General features: G+C 45.7%; 1 protein-coding gene across 1 annotated transcript; it reads left to right on the forward strand.

Annotated features, from left to right (window-relative positions):
• Positions 1–8,873: 8,873 nt before the first annotated feature.
• Positions 8,874–9,978, forward strand: LOC115155320 (trace amine-associated receptor 13c-like). Its single transcript, XM_029701888.1, has one exon. The coding sequence runs from the start codon at positions 8,931–8,933 to the stop codon at positions 9,882–9,884; it is 954 nt and encodes a 317-aa protein (XP_029557748.1). The 5' UTR covers positions 8,874–8,930; the 3' UTR covers positions 9,885–9,978.
• Positions 9,979–10,392: the final 414 nt, after the last annotated feature.

Genomic DNA, 10,392 nt, shown 5'->3' on the forward strand with positions numbered 1-10,392 from the left:
AGAGTTACTGTCCCACCCGGTAGGGTTAGAGTTACAGATTCGGGCCTACCTGGCAGGTGTAAAGTGACCAGGCTTTGAGTGTCCTGGCCCTCAAGTAGATCCAGTGTATCCTGCCTCCATGGTAGGTTTAGAGTTCCCCTCCTTTTTTATTTATTTATTAATGTTTAACTTTTATTTAACTAGGCAAGTAGTTAAGAACAAATTCCTATTTACAATGATGGCCTAGTAACTGTCTTGTTCAAGGGCAGAACTACCGCTGAAGATCTCTGCCACCCAGGAACCCAAAATCTTCTCATTCCATGATCCCATCCGAGTCTTCCAGAGCCCATGCAGTTTGGGCCATGCTCCTCTCCCGTGTATCGAATGTCAAAGGCGGATCCAAGAAGGGCTCTGCCTATACTGTGGAGGGAAATATCAGCTACTCAGCCATTGCCCTGTTCGCTCCCCACAGAGAAATGAGAAGGGTCCCTCCGCCAACTCATGGAACTCTCATTCCCCAAACAGCCACTCATCCTCAGACACCCCCGGTTTGTCGTCATAACCCTGCCATATCGTGGCGACAAGGTGAACTACTGCCCTGGTCTTCTACCTGCTTCACCAGTTGTCTCAGCCTACCCTGCAGAGCCACCACCATTGAGGAATCTGCCTCTGCAGTGGCATCCACCATACTATCTGAATACGCCCAGTACAGCAATGTCTTCAACAAAATCAAGGCCTGCACTCTGCCACCACATCGCCCAGGGGACTGTGCTATTGACTTACTCCCTGGAGTGTCCCCACCGAAGGGCTGTGTTAACCCGCTATTTATCCCAGAAAATGAGGCAATGGAGAACTACACTGATGAAACACTCAAACAGTTTCATTCGTCCTTCTTCCCGGCTGCGTCCAGCTTCTTCTTCATTGGAAAAAAGGACAGAGGTCTCAGACCATGTATTGATTACCATTCCCTGAATGACATGATGGTCAATAACCGTTTCCCTCTTCCTCTGATCACAGCGACCCTTGAACAAGTGGGCCGCAAAAGGCATCTATTCAAAACTCGACCTGCAAAGTGCATATAACCTTGTCCGTATACGTGAAAGCGATGAATGGAATATGGCCTTTATCACTGCACAAGGGCACCATGAAAACCTGTTCATGCCCTATGGCCTTACGAATGCCCCCGCCATCTTCCAATCATTTTATGAACAAGGGTTTCCAGGATATGATCAACCGATTTCTCATCGTATACATTGATGACAACCTGATTTACTCCCACTCCCTGAAGGAACACATACAGCATGTGCAAAAGGCTCTTCAATGGCTCCTTGACCATAACCTTTATGTGAAGACTGACAGAGCACCTTCCATGTAAGCTCAGTAAACTTCGGATTCGTACTGACACCTGGAGGGGTCAGCATGGATGAGAACAAAGTCACCGCCGTCAGTAACTGGCCCAAACCCACCACCGTTAACCTCTCTAGTACATGTGGGACGAACTCGTCCCACCTACGTAACAGCCACTGAAATCCAGTGGCGCGATTTTTGAATCGTTAGAAATGCTATAACTTCAATTTCTCAAACATATGACTATTTCACAGCTATTTAACCTGTTACATCTAGGGGGCAGTAATTTCACGGCTGGATAAAAAACGTACCCGATTTAATCTGATTATTAGTCCTGCCCAGAAACTGGAATATGCATATAATTATTAGCTTTGGAGAGAAAACACTCCAAAGTTTCTGAAACTGTTTGAATGGTGTCTGTGAGTATAACAGAACTCCTATGGCAGGCAAAAACCTGAGATGCTTCTGTTCAGGAAGTACCCTGTCTGAACATTTCTTGGCCTTCTTTATTATCTCTGTCGTTTACAAAGGATCTCTGCTCTTACGTGACACTTCTCACGTCAACAATGGAGTCTCACAGCCCGGGAAAAACAGGAATGATGTCATTCAAAGCCCTGGCTGAAGCACACGAGAGCAAATGCTGAGTGGTCAGTCAATGGACTAAGCCTTAGGCGCGTGACACGCCCCGCCCCCGGCTTTTGGTTTTTTCCTCAGTTTACAGACAGGCAGATTCCCGGTCGGAATATTATCGCTTCTCTACGAGATAAATTGCATAAATATTGGTTTTAAACAGCGGTTGACATGCTTCGAAGTACGGTAATGGAATATTTCGAAATTTTTTGTCATATTTTGCGTCATGCTCGTGGCCGAGATTTAGCGTTGGGATAGTGTCTAGAACGCACGAACAAAACGTCGCTGTTTGGATATAACGATGGATTATTTGGGACCAAACCTACATTTGTTATTGAAGTAGAAGTCCTGGCAGTGTATTCTGATGAAGAACAAGCAAGGTAAGAACATTTTTCTTATAGGAAATGTGATTTTGGTGAAGGCTACACTGGGTGGGTGTCTAAATAGCTAGCCCTGTAACGCCGGGCTATGTACTTACATTATTGCAAAATGTGCTTCATCCGAAAAGCTATTTTAAAATCGGACATATCGAGTGCATAGAGGAGTTCTGTATCTATAATTCTTAAAATAATTGTTATGCTTTTTGTGAACGTTTATCGTGAGTAATTTAGTAAAATCACCGGAAGTGTTCGGTGGGAATGCTAGTTCTGAACGTCACATGCTAATGTAAAAAGCTGGTTTTTGATATAAATATGAACTTGATTGAACAGACATGCATGTATTGTATAACACAATGTCCTAGGTGTGTCATCTGATGAAGATCATCAAAGGTTAGTGCTGCATTTAGATATGGTTTGGGTTTATGTGACATGATATGCTAGCTTGAAAAATGGCTGTGTGATTATTCCTGGCTGGGTACTCTGCTGACATAATCTAATGTTTTGCTTTCGCTGTAAAGCCTTTTTGAAATCGGACAGTTTGGTTAGATAAAGGAGAGTCTTGTCTTTAAATAGCTGTAACATAGTCATATGTTTGAAAAGTGTAAGTTTTCGGATTTAGAGGAGTTTGAATTTCGCGCCCCGCCCATCATTGGAAATTGGAGCAGACGTTCCGCTAGCGGAACGTGTAGATGTAAGAAGTTAAAGACAAGAATCTCGTTAATCTAACCCCACTGTCCGATTTCAAAAAGGCTTTACAACAAAAGCAAAACATTAGATTATGTCAGCAGAGTGCCCAGCCAGAAAAAATCTGACACCCATTTTTCAAGCTAGCATATCATGTCACATAAACCCAAACCACAGCTAAATGCAGCACTAACCTTTTATAATCTTCATCAGATGACACACCTAGGACATTGTGTTATACAATACATGCATGTCTGTTCAATCAATGTCACGTCCTGGCCAGTATATAAGGTTAATTGTTTGTAGTTTGGTCAGGGCGTGACAGAGGGTATTTGTTTTATGTGGTTCAGGGTGGTGTGTTTGGGTTAAGGGTGTTTGTTTTAGTAATTCCGGGTGTTGGTTTGTTTAGGTATTTCTATGTGGAGTCTAGTATGTCTGTTTCTATGTCTGGTGAATTGGTGTTGGGACTCTCAGTTGAAGGCAGGTGTTTTCTATCTGCCTTTGATTGAGAGTCTCATAAATGAGGGTGTGTTTGTGTTTGTGTTTTGTGGGTGATTGTTCTGTGTTCAGCCCTAGGCTTTGCCAGACTGTTTAGTTGTTCGTTCGTTTTCGTGTTTTGTTGTTTTGGAGTGCTCTTTTGGATAATTTAAATAAAAGTCAAAATGAGCATACACGTACCTGCTGCGTATTGGTCTACATTTTCAGACGACGATTTCGTTATATCGTCGGAAGACGAAGACGACAACCGTGACAGAATCACCCACCACTCAAGGACCAAGCAGCAGAGGAAGGAGCAGAAGGCGTTCGAGTTGGACTGGCGGGAGAAGTGGACTTGGGAAGAAGTTCTGAACGGGGCCGGACCTTGGCATCAGGCTGGGGAGTATCGCCGCCCGCAGTGGGAAATAGAAGCAGCCAAGGCAGAGAGGCGGTGGTACGAGGCCAGAGTGGACGCGCTGAAGGAGATGCACGAGAGGCACCCCCAAGAAAATTTTGGGGGGGGGCACACGGGTAGTTTGGCTAGGCGTAAGAAGAGCCGGAAGCCAGCTACCCGTGGATATATGGAGGAGCGTATGGGGTGGGGAGCGCCATGTTTCGCTGAGAAGCGCAATATCTCACCCATACGCACGCACAGTCCGGTGCGAGTTATTCCAGCCCCTCGCAGGTGCCGTGCTAGAGCGGGCATCCAGCCTGGTAGGAGGATGCCTGCGCAGCGCATCTGGTCGCCGGTACGCCTCCGAGGACCAGGCTACCCAACTCCCGCTCTACGCACGGCTACCATCAAGCCCCTGCACAGCCCAGTCTGCCCTGTACGAGCACTCCGCTCGTGCAGGGCTACTAGTTCCATCGAGCCAAGGCGGGTTGTGCAGGAGGTAAGATCTAGACCGGCTGTGCACCTCCATAGCCCTGGGTTTCCAGCTCCTGTCTCTCGTGCGGACCCGGAAGTGCGGCCACCCAGTCCGACTCGTCCTGTTCCCGCTCCCCGCACTAAACGGCAAGTGCGTAAACCCAGCCTCGCCAGTCAACAGTCGCCGGAGCTTCCCGCCAGTCAACAGTCGCCGGAGCTTCCCGCCAGTCAACAGTCGTCGGAGCTTCCCGCCAGTCAACAGTCGTCGGAGCTGCCCGCCAGTCAACAGTCGTCGGAGCTGCCCGCCAGTCAACAGTCGTCGGAGCTGCCCGCCAGTCAACAGTCGTCGGAGCTGCCCGCCAGTCAACAGTCGTCGGAGCTGCCCGCCAGTCAACAGTCGTCGGAGCTGCCCGCCAGTCAACAGTCGTCGGAGCTGCCCGCCAGTCAACAGTCGTCGGAGCTGCCCGCCAGTCAACAGTCGTCGGAGCTGCCCGCCAGTCAACAGTCGTCGGAGCTGCCCGTCAGTCAACAGTCGCCGGAGTGGTCAGACTGCGCTGAACTGCCGGAGTGGCCAGACTGCGCTGAACTGCCGGAGTGGCCAGACTGCGCTGAACTGCCGGAGTGGCCAGACTGCGCTGAACTGCCGGAGTGGCCAGACTGCGCTGAACTGCCGGAGTGGCCAGACTGCGCTGAACTGCCGGAGTGGCCAGACTGCGCTGAACTGCCGGAGTGGCCAGACTGCGCTGACCTGCCGGAGTGGCCAGACTGCGCTGACCTGCCGGAGTGGCCAGACTGCGCTGACCTGCCGGAGGGGCCAGACTGCGCTGACCTGCCGGAGGGGCCAGACTGCCCTGACCTGCCGGAGGGGCCAGACTGCCCTGACCTGCCGGAGGAGCCGACAGACTGCCCAGACCGCCCCGAGCCGACAGACTGCCCAGACCGCCCCGAGCCGACAGACTGCCCAGACCGCCCCGAGCCGACAGACTGCCCAGACCGCCCCGAGCCGACAGACTGCCCAGACCGCCCCGAGCCGACAGACTGCCCAGACCGCCCCGAGCCGCCAGACTGCCCCGAACTGCCAGACTGCCCAGACTGCCTGGAACGGCCAGAACCTGAGCCGCCTCCAATATAGGTGGGTTGGGGAGGGGGGGTGTAGCACAGTGCCGTCGTTGACGGCAGCCACCCTCCCTTCCCTCCCTTTAGTAAGGGGGATTTTTTCTTTTAGGTATTGTTTGGGGGTATTTTTTTTGTTTTTACATTAGCATGTGACGTTCAGAAAAAGCATAACCACCGCAAACTTCCGGTGAATTTACTAACAGTTTGCTAAATTACTCACGATAAACGTTCACAAAAAGCATAACAATTATTTTAAGAATTATAGATACATTACCCCTCTATGCACTCGATATGTCCGATTTTAAAATAGCTTTTCGGATGAAGCACATTTTGCAATAATCTAAGTACATAGCCCGGCATTACAGGGCTAGCTATTTAGATACCCACCCAGGTCAGCATCCACCAAAATCACATTTCCTATAAGAAAGATGTTCTTACCTTGCTTGTTCTTCATCAGAATACACTGCCAGGACTTCTACTTCAATAACAAATGTTGGTTTGGTCCCAAATAATCCATCGTTATATCCAAACAGCGACGTTTTGTTCGTGAGTTCTAGAATGCTTCTTCGCGGTGTCGCGCATGGCGCATTGGCGTGTCAAAAATGTCTAAATATTCCATTACCGTACTTCGAAGCATGTCAACCGCTGTTTAAAACCAATTTTTATGCCATTTATGTCATAGAGAAGTGTTAATATTCCGACCGGGAGTATGCATTGAGCCTAAACAGCCGAATAAAATTTCTCCTCAGAAGCGACTCATGCACGCGCATCATTGAAAGGTCCTCCGAGCATCCACTTACAAAAGGCGATAATATATTTCAACCTGAGGTTCCCTCGTAAACCTTCAGTTATTTCGCGGGCTCTGAGAGCCTATTGGAGCCCTGGGAATTGTCACGTTACAGCTAAGATCCTTACTTTTCAATAAAAAGAGGTAAGACGCACGACTCCTTGTCAGACAGGGTACTTCCTGCTTGAAGCCTTGTCAGGTTTTTGCCTGCTATAGGAGTTCTGTTATACTCACAGACACCATTCAAACAGTTTTAGAAAATTCAGAGTGTTTTCTATCCAAACCTGAACAATAATATGCATATTCTAGCTTCTGAGTTGGTGTAGGAGGCAGTTAAAAATGGGAACATATTTTTTCCAAAATTCTCAATACTGCCCCCTATACCAAAGAGGTTAAGGAACTCCAAAATTTCATTGGGTTCTCCCTCTACTATTGCCGGTTCATTTGGAACTTCAGTTCTACTGTCGCTCCCCTCACTTCCCTTACCAGCCAAAAGACTCAGACTCTTCAATGGTCTGATACCACCCTGACTGCTTTCAACAACTTGAAAAAACCTCTTCACCTCAGCTCCTGTCCTTCGCCAACCTTATCCGACCCTTCCTTTCACCCTGCAGGTGGATGACTCCGGAGTAGGAGCCGTACTCTCTCAGCGGGTGGGAACACCTCCAAAATCACATCCCTGTGCCGCCTTCTCCAGGAAGTTATCCTCTGCTGAGAGGAATTACGATGTAGCGAACAGAACTCCTCGCCATCAAGCTGGCCCTCGAGGAGTAGCGCCACTGGTTGGAGGACATACAACATCCCTTTCTCGTCCTAACAGATCATCGTAATTTGGAAAATATCAGAGGGGCCTAGAGGTTAAACTCCAGACAAGCCTGCTTGGCTCTCTTCTTCACACGCTGCCATTTTCATGTTACTTATATCCCTGGAAAGAGAAATGTAAAACATGATGCTGTCTCCCGCCAGTTTGACCTTAACTCAGACCCTTCACCCATTCTTCCTTCCTCTTGCATTATGGGACCGGTACAGTGGGAGGTTCTCTATGCCATACAAGAAGCCTTAACCTCAGACCCGGCTCCTCCTGAGACACCAGCTGGGAAGAGTTACGTACCAGCATGCGTTAGACCCCAACTGATGCAATGATGTCACACGTCTTTGAGGTCAGGACATCCGGGCATGACAGGAACCACCAAACTTCTAGCCCGTAAGTTCTGGTGGTCCTCACTGGCATCCGACGTAATGGATTATGTAAGGTTCTGTATTTATTTTCTTAGTCAACCTTGTGTTCTGTTTCCTTGTGTTCTTGAACGTAGCCATGTTTGTGTTCTTGAACGTAGTCCTGTCTTTCATTCTTGTTCATTGATTTCACCTGTGTTAGTTACTCACCTGGTCTCATCAGCTCCTTATTTAGTTCAGTTCATTCTGGTTGTTTCTTTGTGAGGTATTGTTAGTTTTGACTCTACTAAGCCTTTTCCCAGCTTGTTTGTAAGATCCAGCCTTCAGTCCTAGTTTATTCACCTGCATGTTTGCCTACCTGTGTACGACCATTGCCTGCCTGTGACCATGATTACTGCCTTCTGCCACAGCGAAATAAACACCTGCCGCGCTGCTCGTGAATCTACACCTTTTTCTCCCTGACTATTCATTACAGTAATTGAGACGAAGTCTCCTTCAACTTGAAGAAGTATGGTTCATAATTCAATTCAGATGGACATTTGTAAAAGTCTATGGAATGTTCATATGGAATAGCACTATTTATTTTAACTGCATGTGCTTTAGTGCATACCCCATACTGCCAAACAAAGGCAAAACACAGTAACTACGTCATTTAATTTACTGCAAAATATGACATCAAGGTATTTTTCTGTCTAGACAGACATTACTTTCTGATACAGCATGATATTTTCTGATCAATTGGCTTGTTCCTGTGTCAGGAAACAAAAAACACATTAATCAGATAATATACTTGGTCATTACAATAGATCAAATTCGTAGTTTCTGCATTTGCCTTTGTAGGGCAGCATGAACTTGTCATTTCAAGTTCCCTACTGTCAACTTTCCTAAACACTGACTAGCTGACATGTGGCGTGCCGTCACGTCTCCGGAGGTTGTGGATTATGTTCCAAACTGAGCACTGACATCACCCACAACAGTCTTACACAGTTATCCTATTTCCCATGTAATACAGCCTTTGAGTGACCAAAACAACGCCATACTATATTTTCCCCATTAAAGTGCTCAGTTGAGAAAATGTACCGAGTCAGTTATGAACAAATTCTTATTTACAATAATGGCCTACCCTTGGAACCCAACAAATTAAATAGGTGAAAACAAGATCATCTCTAACTATCAATAAGGCTGAAGGACAGGCTAGGTCGGCACAGCACCATCCAATCTTGTCATTCATTACATCATCCTTTCACAAATAATTTGTTTAACCAACCGTTTGTTCATTTCTGTGCTCACGTGTCCACGTGTGTGTGTGTGTGTGTGTGTGTGTGTGTGTGTGCATGCAGAGAGACTCCGGAGAGGGGAGTTTCTATCAGTAACTCAGGGATAAATAGAGAGGCAGAGCTCAGAGTTTGTCAGAAGGCTGACCTGACAGGGTCACACACAGGACCAAGCAGGAGCAGGACCTCAGCATTTTTACCTTTTATTACAAATGGAGAAACATGAAGATATTCAATACTGTTTTCAAGACGGAAACTCTTCTTGCAGAAAGGCTTTGCTATCGACATCTATCTACATAACACTGTACATCTTCTTCTCATTGATTTCAGCAGTTACAGTATTTTTGAACATACTGGTGATCATCTCCATCTCTCACTTCAAGCAGCTCCACACTCCAACCAACCTGCTCATCCTCTCTCTGGCTGTGTCAGATCTCCTGGTGGGACTGATTGTGATACCAGTAGTGACTGTAGCAGTAATGGAACCATGCTGGGATTTTGGGAAATATTTCTGTGTGTTTCATGCCTATATTGCTTGTTTATGTACTTCTTTATCTCTGGGTAATTTGGTCTTGATATCTATTGACCGCTATGTTGCTGTGTGTGATCCCTTATTGTACCACTCTAAAATAACAATAACAAGAATGATGTGTTGTATATCCATTACCTGGTGTTGTTTTATCATATACCGTGCTGCTAATATAGAAAACTTTGCAAATGTACAGGTACCGAGTAGGTGTTTGAAAGAATGTGTTATTGTTGAAGGGTCAATATGGGTTAATATCATTGACCTTGTAATTACAATGGTTGTCCCCTGCTCTATTATTATAACACTTTATATGAAAATCTTTGTGGTGGCCAGATCACAGGCCAGAAAGGTATTTTCAAAAGAGGCTGCCAGTGTGTCTGGTGTTAAAACTCTACAGGCTAATAAGTCTGAGAGAAAAGCAGCAAAAACTCTTTCTATTGTTGTTTTCAACTATTTAATTTGTTGGATTCCAACTCTATTTATTTTATTATTTTTGTCTTTTGACAATTTATCACTTTTCATCCGTTTTCTGCCACTTGTTAATTCCTTAATTAATCCAATCATTTATGCTTTATTTTATCCATGGTTCAAAGTGACAGCTAAACTAATCTTAACTTTGAAGATAAGAGGTTCATAGTTCCTATAATTTCTACAATTGTTGTAAGTATTTATTTCATGTAGCAATACATTGACATTACTTACCTCAGTGTTGTCATCATAGATACATGTGGTGTTGATACAGATTGATTTGTCTGGATTGGGATGGAATGACTTAGAGAAGGTATTAGAAGGCTTGTTTTATAAAATACATTGTAGTCATTTTGGATTGTGTACTCCAAATACCTAAGGCTGTGGTTGTTCTGTGTTACTTAATGATAAATAGTAAGTATTCTAATAGTATATTCCAAGGACGTAATGAGACTTTATATATGTTGTTTAGAATCTCCCTCTAGTGGCTCAATAGTGACACAACGTCTTCATCAAGTGTAGTAAAGTTGAAATGTACAATACTGCATGATATCAGTTAATGTCCAGGTCTACCTAAATTGTGTATTGTGTAAGTAGTTGATGATAAAATGTAAGAATATCCAATTATGGGTAACACGTTATAATAAAATCCAGTAACAAACCATTTGTAAGGCATT

This window comes from Salmo trutta, chromosome 20 (assembly GCF_901001165.1).
Source record: "Salmo trutta chromosome 20, fSalTru1.1, whole genome shotgun sequence".
Classification (NCBI taxonomy): domain Eukaryota; kingdom Metazoa; phylum Chordata; class Actinopteri; order Salmoniformes; family Salmonidae; genus Salmo; species Salmo trutta.